Source organism: Panthera onca, chromosome B2, assembly GCF_046562875.1.
Source record: "Panthera onca isolate mPanOnc1 chromosome B2, mPanOnc1 haplotype 2, whole genome shotgun sequence".
NCBI classification, from domain to species: Eukaryota; Metazoa; Chordata; class Mammalia; order Carnivora; family Felidae; genus Panthera; species Panthera onca.
Genome location: NC_138343.1, coordinates 85,476,975 through 85,492,779, shown reverse-complemented (window position 1 = coordinate 85,492,779; position 15,805 = coordinate 85,476,975). Strand labels below are relative to the sequence as shown.

The 15,805-nt window shown below is 35.7% G+C and overlaps 1 protein-coding gene across 2 annotated transcripts in view; it reads right to left on the bottom strand.

Moving 5' to 3' along the window:
- Positions 1-15,482, bottom strand: part of MANEA (mannosidase endo-alpha) — a 66,244-nt gene extending 50,762 nt beyond the window's left edge. Inside the window, exons 1-2 of one of the 2 annotated variants that reach the window (XM_060616209.3) lie at positions 15,248-15,482; positions 1,214-1,792 (exon numbers count right to left, since the gene is read on the bottom strand). In XM_060616209.3, the coding sequence (XP_060472192.1) occupies positions 1,214-1,754 (541 nt within the window). In that variant the 5' untranslated portion in view covers positions 1,755-1,792; positions 15,248-15,482. Of the gene's footprint in view, positions 1-1,213; positions 1,793-15,025; positions 15,120-15,247 lie in introns of those variants that run through there. The other variant, XM_060616210.3, reaches the window with a different exon arrangement.
- Positions 15,483-15,805: the final 323 nt, after the last annotated feature.

Genomic DNA, 15,805 nt, shown 5'->3' with positions numbered 1-15,805 from the left:
TTGTCTTTTTTTAAGGGTAGATTAACAAATTGAAGAATTCTCAGGCATCCCATTTTAATTTTTTCTTATGAATTACTTGTGAGATAATCTGACTCAATGTAAATGTGTGCAACTGGAGTGCCAGAAGTTAGAGGGAAGAAAAAGCTGCAGGGAAAAAACAATACAAATAACTACAGACTTCTTATCAGTTAAGTTAAAGTGTATATTGTAAATTTTAAAGCAATCATACAATAAATAAAATGAAGGGACATCTAGTAAGTCAGAAGAGAAAATAAAATGGAATAAACATATTTTATACCAAAGAAGGCAGAAAAAGAGGAAAAAGGAACAAAACAGATGGAATAGACATAAAAAACAGCAAAGAAAACATAATTAACCATATCACTATTACATGAAATAGAAATAAACACAGAAAGTTAAAAAGAGATTGTTAGGCTAGTTTTAAAAAACAGAAAAACAAGACCAAATTGTATACTACAAGTCTAAAATTTGAAACAGTACAAATGTCCATCAAGATGAATGCAGAAACAAACTGCCACAATCATACAATGGAATACTACTCAGCAATAATGACTCAACTACTGATACAGTTAACAGCATGAGTAAATTTCAAAATGATGTGCTAGGCAAAAGTTCACACACACACACACACACACACACACACACACACACACACACGCACATGTGCGCACTGGCTGATTCTATTTCATGGAGTCATACGTAGAACATTCACAATTATTCTACAGTGATAGAAATTAGATTTAGTTTCCTGGGGAGGAATGTGGGTGTGCATAAGGGAAGCATGACAAAAGTTTCTGGGCTATAGAATATTTTACTTCATGTTGGGGTAATATTTAAACAGGTGTATACCTTAGAGAAATATCACTGAGCTATATACATAAAGTGGGAGAATTCATTGCCATCTTATGTTAACCATAATTTAATAAAATTAAGAATGTTAAGTTAGGAATCAAAACTATATCCAGAAATGTTCCAAAAGTTAGAAATTAAACACAGTTTAGAGTAGTGTTAAAAGGTGGTTTATCAGATGTTTAAGAACATATGTATGTATACACAGCTTAATTTAGAATCCATGTTTAAAATTATAATTAACAACAATGTGAAGACTAATCAGTAACTTAAATATTCTACAAAAAATTATTTATACATACACACAATCACATGCCTAAACACACACACATAAAGTAATTACCAATTGAAGCTGAGTACATTTGTTTCATGTGAGTTTCAATGACAGAAGGATCCCGAGAGCTGTAAATTCCCAACTCAGGGTAAAAGCTGGAGCCAATGTCATCCGGGGGATTATGTTTCCCTTGTGGATAATTCTTGGTTATTCTAGGGTCCCAATGCTTCAGGACTGGATGGTTCCAATGTATATATTTACCATCAAATTGCGGATTTCCATACCAACTGTAATAAAAGACATGCAAATAATAATTCAGAGGTCGCAGCTCTTCCAGGTAAGGTTCAGAGGCTTTGGAAGGTTTCAGAGTGATTTCAACACTTTTTAAATTCTTGATATTTGTTTCACTGTTGATTTTGTCATTGTTTTGGGAATCAAGGTTTTTCCCTAAGTGAGTTTGTTGATGAAGTTCTGGAAGAAGTTCAAGTCCAAAAGGATCTCCAAAAGTAGCTTTATTTGGTCTCAGCATTTTTAAACCCATCATCAGGGAGAAAATAAACAGAATAAAAAGTGACAAAATGATGCAAGTCCTTCTTCGAAATTTTGCCATGATGACATACTTTAAACTCCAAAATGGTAAGTGTTTAGCTGTAATTTATTGAAAAGTGGTATTAGTAAGTAGTATTGACAATATTACCCAATGTATTCAAACTGAAAACAAAAATCTGTAAAGTTCATTACATTGAAAGATTTTAAAAGTTCATCATATTAGTTGTATAATCAAAAACTGAGATCTACAAAACAATCTATATATGGCTAGATTAAATAGCAGTATTTATTTGGAAATATCACAATTACATTTTATGTTTTTATGTTTAAGTATGTATATACATATGTGTATAGGTATGTGTGTATATGTACATAGGTATATACACACATATATGAATAAAATATCTTTATGTACAAATTTCTGGCTTGGGGAAAAGTTGACACTGATTTTTAAAATACGACTTTCTATGATAAATCATGCTGTTGTTATTCCAAAGAATTAAGTTCATAACAACTAATCCTGATAGAAAAGACAGACAAGTAAAACATAATCAGCAAGTAATTCTGTCTCACACATACACAAATACTTTCTATAAACTGTTACTTCCATTATGCATATATGCAAGAATTACTAAGATGAGCAAGCATATTTCTTTTAGGGCTAAAATCAGTCTTCTCAAAGTAAAGTTTAATTGTGAAATATAACACACCTAAAGATTAATATAAAAGACATACATCTAGGTTGAAACATATAAACATTCAAAACGGAAGCTGCCAGCTTAAAAATTCATCTCTACCTTTTGTGCCCCTTGCCAATCACCAGCCCTGCCCCTTCTCCTTAACAACCACTTGCCTTTTGTATTTACCATCCCCTCACCTTTCTTTGTAGGTTTTCTAAAACATACATGTATCTAACCAATATTCATTTTGTTTTGCCCATTTCAAAATTTTACTTAAGTAGATATGGTAATATCCATATGTACATATACACAAATAGAGAATATGCATATTAATCTTACACAAATATATGTGTATGCCTTCCATATACTTAGATATACTATAAATATGTATAATTACATATATAATTAGATGTACAGAAGTTACACAAAAATATTGAGAAACTTTATTAAACCTTCTCTGACACTTTACGTGGTATCCTACCTCTTTTCCATCCCTATGTTCTAATTTGCATCAGTTCTTCCTCTCATAAAAAAGTCATGAAAATGGAAAGGCATAGGTAGATAGGTCTGGAGATTTTGTTTTATAACTATAATAATCCACTGGTTTCATGAAAATGCTTTCGTGTCAAATATTCTCCTTCTTAAACTTTTGGAAGTAAAAAGTTAACACTTTCTCTATTGTTCCTAAGACTAATTTAGGGACACCCCCCCAAGTTATAATATTTTAATATTATTACATGGATACACTATGACCACACCAACAAGCTGGACTCATTAACGTAGATCATGTAACCAATTAACACCAGACATAAACTAAAACAAGCACTATGAAAGTAGAAATAGTTGACTTTTAGATGAGAAACAGGTGAATCCTTACTGTTGTTCAAGGAACAAAAATATGTTTCATTTGGTTGGAATATCAAAACAAATTCTAGACTCAGTTTAATTGAGCAACTAAATTGTGTAAAAAATAGTATGCTATGTGCCACATGAAATAGACTGATTAGTAAGACACAGTTCTTATGTTCAAGATGCTTGGAGTCCCCAAGGAAGGCAGAAGACACGTATGCAAATAAACTATAACTCAAAGAAGAAAAGTGCTAAAAGAGAAGTGAAAGGCATGTATAAAGCATACCATATAAATTAAGGAGTTGAAAAAAAACTCTTTATAAAAAAAATGTAAAATCTTAGAAGAAGGAGTACAATATGCATAGGCTAGTGGAAAAGAGAAGGGAAAAAAAAAAAAAAAAAAAAAAAGAATGTCCCTAGTGTCAGAGAAAGGATGTGCCCAAAGATATACCTGACATGAAAGACACATTGTGAAACACAAAGGCCTCTGTAGGCTGCAGCCAGTAAAAGATAAGGAGGAAAAATAAAGCTATAGTGCTATGTTGGAACCATACTACACCAAAGAAAGAAAACTTTTCTGGTAAACAAGGGACCACTAAAGGCTTGTAAACAAAGTATTGGCATAATAAGAGTTCAGATTAGAAGAATGGAGCCCTTATAAAAAAATAATGTTCAAGGCATCAAACTCCACCATTTTCTGAATCTAATAATCTCCCATTCACTGATCATTTTAACAACTTACTCCTTTCCTACTTCTATTACTATTTTTAGTGACTCCACCAATATGGATGATCCAGTCCCGTAGTTTAGCCGCCCCAACTCTTTGCCTCACTTCTAAAGATCTGTTCTTTCTTTTACTCCACTTCACTAACTCAGGTGTCATACTCCTACTCTTGATCCTGACATTGTCAAACATTTATTACTCCAAAATCTTTATTTTTTTTTCCCCATTTCCAAACATAACCTTCCGTGCCTTGAGCCCCTCTAGTTTAGTATTCTCATTCTGGCAATTCCTTGACCTTATTGAGATGTCCAGTCCACTGAGTCCACTGCTTTTTTGCTATATTTCCTTTTCTTCATGTTTTGTCTCTAGTGACAGTTTATAGTCCATTGTCCAACATTATAATTCCTCACTTCTCTCCTTTCTTAATACATACTGGTAAAACCCCAAATAAATGATGTGTGCCTTGACCTTGATCCAGAACCACAGAATTATACTGGACAAAACACACAACCATGTTGACTTTTCACTATGAATTCATACTCAAGACGCTTAACAATCCTGTCACTAAACTCCAGTATGTTCACTTTTCTAACCTCAGAATTACTTTATTCATTTTTGTTTTTCATCAAACCTATGGCTACATCACCAACTTCCTTTATTATCTTCAGATATCTATGTCTTATCCAGCTGACCCTTGAACAATGCGGGTTTGAACTATGCAGGTTCATTAATATGTGCATTTTTCAATAAATATAGTGCAGTACTAAAAATGCATTTTCTCTTGTGATTTTCTTAATACCATTTTTTTCTCTAGCTTACATTATTGTAAGAATACAAATATAATATAAAGGACATATATAAATAACATGTTAATGAACTGTGTGTGTTATCAGGAAGGTTTCAGTCAACAGTAGGTAATTAGTAAAGTTTTTGAGAGTCCAAAGTTACAGGAAGATTTCCAACTGCATAGGAGTCAGCACCCCTAACCTCCAGTGTTCAAGGGTCAACAGTACTTCATAGAGGAAACAAAAACAATTTTACACAAACTCCCTTATCTTCCCATTAAGAACTTAACTTTAATATCAACTTGTTTTTATTGTCAGCAAAGGTTTCCAATTTTAATATTTGTTGTTTCACTCCTTGGATTTTCTTCTATAGAAAGCTCTATTACTTTTATTGAATTTTGCTCAACTTTTACAACTGTATTATCTCTTCAATTTTTAAGTTTCTGTACCCTTTACCTTTCATAGGGCATTATCTATTGTGTTTGTCTTGTAGTCTTCATTTATAAAATTTGCTCATTTTTCACTTTTCACAGTCATAATTTGCTTATTCATCCAAATCTCATATAGCTATTTTAATTATTTCTATTAAAATATTAGGTTATGGTTGTCATATATTTTATGAACAGGTCTCTCTGGCATGCTTTCAGTATCTACAAGTATGTTCACTTCTTTGCTTATAAGGACTTTGTATGGGACCTGACTGATCTTTTTCTATTGACAAATATTACATGAAATAATTTTCTCTCAATTTTTGGAAGTGAATGCTTTATCATGATAGTTTTTCCAGATCCATGCTCTATAGAACTTAAGCTGTTTTTGGGAAATCTTACAATGGCTTTGAATGTCTTTCTGAGATCAGTTGGGTTCTTCTCCATTCCCACATTTATCTGGCATTTTTTATTTCCTTGGCTTGTATGCTATTATTACCCTGCTCAATTTGAAAGCTATTTCCAGAAGTTACTCTTCAATATGGGGTTTTGTCCTGAAAACCAATATGTTGTAGCCCCTTCAGATGTTAGGCTTCAAAGTCTCCCTCCCCCGTTGCAGCTACTATTCTCAAAGTGGTCTGTCACTCTTTCAATTAATATCTATGGTTAGAAATGTTCCTGTCTTCAGTTCAAGCAGATGCACTACTGCTTTCCTCTGTTTCCTCCTGCACAGAGTTAGAAAACAAGTCTTATAGTTATTAGAGAGCTGTCCCCTTCCACTCATACTGTGAGTCCATGGGGGATAACTTGTCTTTCAGTTTTGTTACAGATTATTTGTTTTGGTTTTACTATTTACTGGTCTGCTTTTATGATTTCAGGATAATTTAAACATTATACCAAAGCTGTTGCCATCACTCAACTCTTTGTACTTTCCTTAAAATGTGTTAATACCATAACTCTACTGCTAATTACATCTTTAGCAGTATCTTAGAAGTTCTGTATTCTGTACTTTTATGACCACTGAGTTCAAAATATATTCAAATTTCCATTATTTCTCCCATGAGAACTTATTTATAGATGTATTATATTTGGGAGATTTCCTAGTTTTTTGTTGTTGTTGTTGTTGTTGTTAGTGATTTATAGTGTGAATCCAATGAAAACATCACCTGCATGATTTCAGTGCTTTGAAATATGTGGAGACTTGCTTTAAGGCTCAGCCTATGATCAATCTCATTAAGTGTCCCATATACATCAGGAAAGCATATTCTGCAGCTAGTGGTTACAAGATCTATGTACCAAATATGCTATCTTGTTTATATCGTTCATATCATCAGTATTAAAAATCCCCTATATTTATATCTACATGTTTATATTATATAATTTTAATTGATGGTATTATGTAGAGACAAATTTGAGACTGCTAGATTTTCCTGAAATATTAAATCTTATTTTATATGAAATGTTCCTTTTCTTCTCTGATAGAGTACAGTGTAAGACAAAACCTAATATTAACATAGCTACAACAGATTTCATTTGGTTGACACTGGAACAGAGTATCATTTTCATCATTTTATTGTCACCTCAAATGGTTATTTTTGAAATAAGACACTTATTATTATTGCTGTTTTTAACCTGAGAGTCTTTGTCTAATAGTTGTAGTATACACTACACTTACAGTTCTATAAATATGGATATTTAAATCTAATTCTTGCCCTTGTTTTTCCTTTTGGCCTTCTTACAAGCTCCATTTTCTCTCTTCCTTTCCCCCCCCCCCCCTTATCTTTTTAATGGTTTCATTTTTCTCTATTATGCATTCTCGGTGCAATTAAGAGCATGCATTCTTCTCAAAAACTGGTATGAATTAGAACTCTACTATTTCTCAAACAATAAAAGCACACTTAGAAAACTTTAGTTCCTTTATCCCTGCCCCAACTTTGAGCTCCTATTTTGGTGTAGATTTTTTTTTTTTTTACACATATCTTAAACCCCACCAGATATTTTTTTTTAATATTTATTTTGAGAGGGGGGAGGGGTAGAGACAGAGGGAGAGAGAGAGAATCCCAAATAGGCACCATGCTGTCAGCACAGAGCCAGCTGGGGGGGTCCAATCTCACAAACTTCAAGATTGTGACCAGAGTTGAAATCAAGAGTCCAGGGCTTAACTGACTGAGCCACCCAGGCACCCCTAGGATATCATTTTATACAGTCAACATTATTGCATTTACCCTTTTCTTTCCTCTTTAGTTCCTCTTGCATTCGCCTACTTCCATTCAAACTAATTTTCCTCATGGTGAAAAAACAATTCCCTTTAACAGGGCTTTTACTATTAGTCTGCTGCTCATAAACTCCATATTAGTTTGTTTGAAAATGTATGTTACCTTCAACTTAACATGTATACATAGACTTCTATATTGGCAATTATTTTCTTTCAGCACAAACTATTATCTTCTGCTTTTGTTTCTGTTGAAAACTCAACCACTATTTTTTTTTCCTCTTTGATTTTAAGGATTTTTAAAGGTATTTTCTTTTTTCTCTGGTTTCTTTTAATACTTTTCTCTTTTTCTTTGGTTTTCAGCAGTTTCCCTATGGAATAATACACATGGAATATGGTTTTCTTAATACTTATCCTGCTTTTGGTCCAAAGTGCTTCTTCAATCTGGGGTTAATAGCATTCCTTAGCCTTGTAAAATTCTTGACCACAATCTCTTCAAATATTGCTTTTGCTCCATTATTGCCTTCTTGCTCATTTTGGAATACATTACACATGTTAGAATTCTATATCCTATGTGTTTATAACATTTTTTTAAACTTTCCCTCCATATCTCTCCATGTCTCTGTACTTCTGAAATATCTTCTAGTTTCCTATTTCTCTTCAGCTGTCATTTCTTAATTTCAGTTATAATTTTACTCTTAGAATTTCCATTTGACTCTTTTCAAAGGTATCAGTTTTCTGCTAAAATTTTCCTTCTCTAATTCCTTGAACATGTTAATCCCATTTATTAAAGTCCACCTCTAATAACCTGAATTGGACCTTAGGGATTCTGTTTCTATTGCCCGTCTTTTGTTGTTTTGTTTTGTTCTTGCTTAGTACCTGGACAGTCACAGTCTTTCTGTAAGGCGGGTTAATTTATTATTGAATGCCAGCCCTTGTGTATGAAATGTGAAGAGGAAGATTATCTGAATCTACTAAGAGCAAAATCTTCAAAACTGGGTTTAAGTCCTTGTAAATATTTGGACTATTTGTAATTAATCCTTATTCCTTTACACATATGGGTACTGAAATTAAAGGCATGGGTTTTATCAAGATCCTTCAACTTTCTATTTTCTACTTATGTTTAGTTTCTCTGCTACTTTCAAATGAGGGATTTTGAATAACCCTTCCTATCTCCCCCACAATCTCCCAAAGAATAATGCATGATGTAGGGCTCAGAGCCATTGAAATAAGTAATTCCACCTGAATTTCCTTATAACCTGAGCGTAATGAAACGCTTTAGAAGGGACTCAAAATTCAGATTCAATAGAAGTCATAGTTAATTTGTCTTTTCATTAACTATAGCTTTTAAAATATGCATATCAGAAAATACGGTCAACAAAGGACAACTGACAAACTGAAAATACCAAGATATTCTACCTCATTCAAAATTTTTAAAAATGCAAATTAAGGGCGCCTGGGTGGTTCAGTGGTTAAGCATCCGACTCGATTTTCGCTCAAGTCATGAACTCTCATGGTTGTTAGATCAAGCCCTGCATCAGGCTCTGCGCTGATGGTGTAGAGCCTGCTTGGGATTCTTTCTCTTTCTCTCTCTGCCCCTGCCCCATGTGCACTTACACACGCCCAATCTTGCTCTCTCAAAATAAAATTTAAAAAATGCAAATTAAAACTACACACAAAAAAAATCGTTTCTTATCTAGGAGACTGGCAAAACAAACACACAAATATATGCTGTTGGTAAAACTGTGGGAAAACAAGCACTTCCAAACACTGCTAGTGAATGCAAATTGGTACAGCCTTTTTGTGAATTTGGCACTAACAAAATTACATATACATTTACCTTTGGACTCAGTCCTACTTCATGGAAATTACCTTAAAAATATACAACATACACAAAAAATACAAAACCACATGAACAGTACATAAATCCATATACAGCACCATTTGTTACTGTAAAATGCTGGGGTGTTCAGCTGAATGAGGAAGAGATCTTGGAAATGACATAAACTGATTTTCTGGATATATTCTTAAGTGAAAAAAGGAAAATGCAAATAAGGAAATACACATTTTTCAAGTGAGCAAAGAAAGAGAATAAACATTAGATAATGATGTGGATTATGTATGGGGGTAAGGAGAAACAGGGCAGAATAAAGGGGGATGAGAATGGGTAGAAGGATTGGAGGATGGAAGTGACTTCTCTTTTTGTATAGTTCTTTTTTTGAGCCATGTTATATTTCACATACTCTAACAAATATAAAATGTTAAACTCCACAGTTAGTAAGCTGTTTTTGCATTGGTACAGGTTAGCAATTCTTAACACTTAATGTGTATTCTACAAGTAAGCCAACAAACAATATATGCTGGAACCTGGGGCCCAGGTTTTTCACTGACAAAAAAGTTGAGTTATGTATAAAGTGAAGGCTAGAAAGAAACTTGTGTTACCAGACAGTAATTAGCAGTATTAGTATGGATGTGTGTTTTTTATCAGTAAATGGGGGAAGTGTGTATATACACATGTGTGTATATACACATTAACATAACCACATTATTTCCTAGTTCTGTCCACTGGCAGTCTAGGACCAAAGAAACCCCAGCAGCAATGAACACATCTGATGCTAAGATTTTTGGTTTTTAAATATTCCTTCTCTACTTAGAAGCAGCAGTAGTTACCTTGGAGAAATGTGGATTCCCAGACTGTGGCTGAGAAAGTACAAAATGAGCCTTGATCATCTTACCAGAAAGTAAAGTACTCAAGAAGTGTTGGGGATATGTCCATTCGACACAAAAGCCAGACTGAGGGGCAATCACTGCCTAAATCCAGGACAATTTCAGCACCAAAATAAGGAATAAGGAATAAATGATAGGTATTAAAATAAGAATTCATGAATCCATGCTGATATTTTTAGTTTTTTTTTTTATTTTCATACTGATGTTTAAAATGCAAAAATAAATAAAAGGATTAGAGAAGACTCATATTAGAATGCCAACTAATAAATTAAAAAAATTTGTTTTACATTTATTTTTTTGAGAGACATAGAGAGACAGAGTACAAGTTGGGAAGGGGCAGAGAGAGAGAAGGAGACACAGAATCCAAAGTAGGTTCCAAGCTCCGAGGTGTCAGTACAGAGCCCCACGCGGGGCTCCAACTCATGAACCGTGAGATCATGACCTGAGCAGAAGCTGGACGCTTAACTGACTGAGCCACCCAGGCGCCCCCGCAACTAATAAATTTAGATAGAATAATGGAATACCACTATTTGGCAACCACCATAATAACAACTATTATTAGGCAAAATCATCAACAGATTTTAAATGAGGAAATAAAAGTTTGATGAGAAACAGGATATCCATATATTGGCAAAGTATCTCTCCAAAAGACACCTAATTAACTACAAAGGGAACAACAGTAACTCAGTGCAAAACCTAGCAGACACCACCTTAAACGAGTGATCAAAATGAACTTCATCAGTTAATTCTGGTTAGATATAAGTTTCCTGAGAGGATGCCCTAAGAAGGAAACAATCACTGCTATGGTATTCCTGTCAAAATTTAATTTGGATCTAATCATGAGGAAACATCAGACATTAGACACACACATATCCATCCATACATACATTACATACATATATATACACCTATGTACACATACATGTTACATGTAATGTATATAATTATGTACAACATAATACAGAAGTGTGTACATGCATATAATGATAAAGCAAATACAGTTAAGATATTACCATTTGGTGAAATGCAGAAGTATATAGGGATTTGTTGTACTGAAATTTACAAATTATCAAGATAACTGATAATAAAAAATCCTTCCCTTAAAGATAGTGAGAAATCTGACAAGCAATGAAGTAGAAAAAACAATTATGAACATATCTCAATACTAAAGATATACCAAGGAGAAAATAATGATTACCTCTGGGTGATAAGATAATAGTGATATTTTCTTACTCTACCTTCTAAAATTAGAACTTAATACTTCCTAAGAAAGAAAATTTTAGGAAATAATGGTAATGAATATTGCTAAGTCACAGAGAATGGGAGCAATAACTACAGCATTAATTAGTAAGACATTGGTTTTTCAGAAACTGACCAGTTGAGTGGTGAAGTAGGTAGAAGAGTCAGGATATGTAACAGGAAACTGATCTTGCCATCTAAAACCAAAGTCCAAATCAGCTAGGTTGATCCCCTTGTGGGACCCTCACTAAATCATTTAATCTCTTTTTAAAGAAAGAACACATTAGGTGTGTTTTCTGACAAAGTAGTTCTGTGTCTTATGCAAGATGATGTTTGCAAAAGAAGTGGAAGAGGGTAATATTTTACCAATTGGATTTAAGAATAAGTGCAAAATTGGGGCGCCTGGGTGGCTCAGTCGGTTAAGCATCCGACTTCGGCTCAGGTCATGATCCCACAGTTCATGAGTTGGAGTCCCGTGTGGGGCTCTGTACTGACAGCTCAGAGCCTGGAGCCTGCTTGGGATTCTGTGTGTCCCTCTCTCTCTGCCCATCCCCCACTCACACTCTGTCTCTCTCTCAAAAATAAACATTTAAAAAAAAAATAAGTGGAAAAAGAACATAAAAAAAAAAAAAAAACACAGTTCTGAACAACTCTGAAACTTTTGTACATTTGTTAGATTCATTTCTCAGATTCGTTTCTCAGATCTACAGAAGAACACAAAACATAAAACGTCCATTTATGGAAGTTGCCTGGTTGATTCCCCACCTTTGCCTGTAAATGTAATTTTAAGTTGGTCCCTCTCTTTTCACTTTACTTATTTCACTCATTTAAATGTTCATTTATTACATCATTATAGATGGTTCTTCCCAACCTCCACATCACAATTAACAGTAAGTCACCTCAAACAAAAGGCAGATCACTGTGATTAAAAGTATCCCCCAGCTGTTTTGTTTTTTGTTTTTGTTTTTCAGCTATTTCACTCATCAAATGACCTGATCTTTCTGTGCTTCTTTTCTTATCTATACAATGTTATTACCTCATTCACAGATTTGTAGGCATGAAATAAGTTGGTATTATAAAACTTCTAGAATAATTTCCTGTTTAGAGTGATGGTGATGAGGATGATGATGATCAAAGACGGGCATCTAGCAAGCAATTAATAACTAACACATAGTTAATTCTCTCTAAAGGTCCATTCTCTACAGGACTAACTTTTAAAATGCTGCTCCTCCTTCAAGACAACGCTGAAATGTTGCCTCTTCTTGACACCTTCCCTAATGATTCCACAGTGAAAAGTACTCATTTTCTCAAATATTCTATTGTTACAGCATTACCTACTTTTTAAAGTGGCGTTTATGTGTTGTATTATGCTATTTACATATATTGTATCCACTAGATTGCTTTTAAGCACTGCACTGCAGTAGAGCCCCATATATCTTATACACAGCCAGTGACCATTAAGTGTTTAGCTTAAACAACTTAATGTCAGGCCCTTCTGTTTTTGACATTGATATATATTTGGGCAGTATGTGTATAAATAGATTCTACTGACTATACAGATAGTTGACTTTTTTATAGTCTATACTGAACATATTACATAGGAAGAAACCTAGATCCAATAATTTTAAAAATCCATTTTAATAAATTGCCAAGTTCAAGATAGCAAAACCACAATGACCCTTGAGATGCCCAGGGTCTAATTATCTAGCAAGGAAAGAGTGGAGAACTACTTATATTGCTTCAACAAAGGCAAGAAATTTCACAAGTCTCCTGAGAAAATAATAAAATCACAACTGAAGATGTATGGACACCCAAACCAGGAATCTACTCAAGGTATTGGCTATTGAAGACTGAAAAGGACAGTTTACATTACATAATACACAGAAGTTATACCTAGTAATATCTTTTAGAAACTCTATCATTTGTACTTTTGTGTCTTATGCCTTTCATCTTCTGGAAATTCTAGGTTTTGACTTAGAGGTCTAGTGAGGCCTAATAGACACAGAACAATGTGATATCAACTCTTATTTCAAAAAGTGCTGTCAATCCAGTTAGAAACACCTTTTAATTACCCTATTACTAAATTATACAGACTTCTAGTGCTTTTTTCTTTTTAGTATTGTTTTCTAATTTCATTTTCTAAGAAGCTATTGTAAATAAAAAATAATACTAGAAAACACACCTGGAACTTTCAAAACAAGTTTCTATACCAACGCTTCCTTACCCCAGTTTTAATGAAACACACCTGCTGGTTAACAGAAATTCAGTTAAGCATAATTTCATCCCTCCACTTTAACCTTCACAATGACCTAGGAAGTAAAACTTTTTTAACGCCATTTTACAGATGACACAGTAGAGGTACAAACCAATTGGTAACTTTTCAGTCTGTGGGGTAGTGAAGAGCTAAGTAACATGTCCGAGGTGAAGCAACTAGCAAGAAACAGGACAAATTTAGCTCTAGAATTCAAGCTCTAGCCTTCTATTCCACCATTCTACAACATACTAGACAAATTAAGTTTAAAAATTTTTTGTGACACAGATGAAAACTGCCAACATGTGGTCAAGTTTTCATTTAAATAGTATGGTCTTAGCGGTGCCTGGGTGGCTAAGTGGGCTAAGCTCCCACTCTTGGTTTCAGCTCAGGTCATGAGGTCATGTTTCTGAAGGTTCCAGCCAGAGTCCAGTTGTCATAGCAAAGCCTGCTTGGGATTCTCCCCCTCTCTCTCTCTGCACCTTCCTGGCTCACTCACTCTCTAATAAACTTTAAAAATAAATAAATAAATAAATAAATAAGTAGTATGGTCTTAGAAAACAAGATTATCTGCTACCTACTCATAAATTGCAGCTCAAATTTAATCTGAAGACCGTTTACTTTCTGATCATACACTTACTGTTCACCACGTGACTAACAGCAACATCTCTGGTAATGTTTTATGCACAGATAGAGCCTGAAAATACACAAAATTCACAACACTACACCGGTTTTAGGAGTTTACATATAGCTCAAGAAGGAGGAAATAACGTATTGTCGTGAAAGTGACCAGTAAGCAATGTGGCAGTATTACCAATACCTAGATTTTACTTTATTTTTTTCTCCTAAACTGTCTAAAATACTTGAACATAAACCCATTCCAGTCCTATTCGTCTTTTTTAACATCATATCCTATTATCCTCCCTTATTGGTCTTTAAACACTTCGAGGTTTTCCCTTAACACTTACTCAGAGGGTCTAACAATAATACAACTAAAACTGTCGTAAACGCCTGAATTTCAATTTGCTCCTTTAGAAAATGTAACAAGACATAGTCCGGCATAGCTGCATCCTGAAACTTAACAAAAGATAACAGTCTACGAAGACAGAGCCAAAAGTGTTTTAACAAGCAAATGGAAAAACCACCGCTGCGGTGGCCCAAAGGCTCCAGGAGGTTGGTGGCCGCGACCTTCCGCCAACACCCGGAGCCCGGTAGGCCTCGATCCCCCCACTCTCCCCGCAGGCTCAAGGCTTAGCTGAAGTTTGCATACAAAAGGACCGGGCCTAGAATAGCTTCCGTCACTCCCGGAATTCCCAACTTGCTGGGGGAGAGAAGGGAAAACAGAGGCGACGGGAGGCTCCTCTCCGAAGAAGTGGCGGACACAAGGCCGGCAGGATCGGGAAACAGCAGGCAATAAAAGAAGGCAATAAAACTAACCAAGACACAAAGAAGGGCTAAAAGTGACAAGAGTGAGTTGCCCCGGGGGGGTCCCGAAGCACGCAGCGCGACACCTCTCGCTCGCCGGAGGGGCGCGGGGTCAAAGGCCACCCGCAGAAGCTACGAGCACATTGGCTGGCGGAAGAGCGCGCAGGCGCCCGGGGTAGGTCCCGTACCCGCCGCAGCCGCATCTGCGGGGCCCTGAATCTTCCAGCTACTCACCAGGGAATCCGGCCACCAGCAGACGATCCAGCCAGAGCCGTGAGGGTAGAGAGAAGAGGGAGAGCGGGTGCAGAGAGCCCGCGGCCTCCAGTCAGCGCGCACAACCAGCCCCGCCTCCCCAAAGACGCGCGCTGAGCGTTCCTGCAACCCCGGGGGGCGGGGCCTTGACGCCGGGCTCCGCGAGCCAGCGGGGTGCAGGCTTCCCCCACAGGGGCTCCTCTTATCCGTCAGGGCCTGAGGGGCGTGGACGAATGAGGGGAGAGCTTTTCTGGGCGTTCGGTGCGGGTGGAGAAAAGGGGTGGAGCGGGTTCTAGCCGAACTCCCAACCTCCCCCTCCAACTAGAGATGACCCACCCCTCTCTTAAAAACAGGTCTTCTGAGGTTTCTCTGCGAAAGTCTCACTGATCCGCTGATCGAGGGCAGCTGGTCTTGATGTGGCCTTCCAAAGTTGCATTAACTGACGTACACCGGTTGTTTTCATGCTCTTTAAATTAAGGAACCGTTTTTTGTCTTTTTTTAAAAAACTAGAACTTTTCTTAAAGGCCCTAAGTAGAGAAT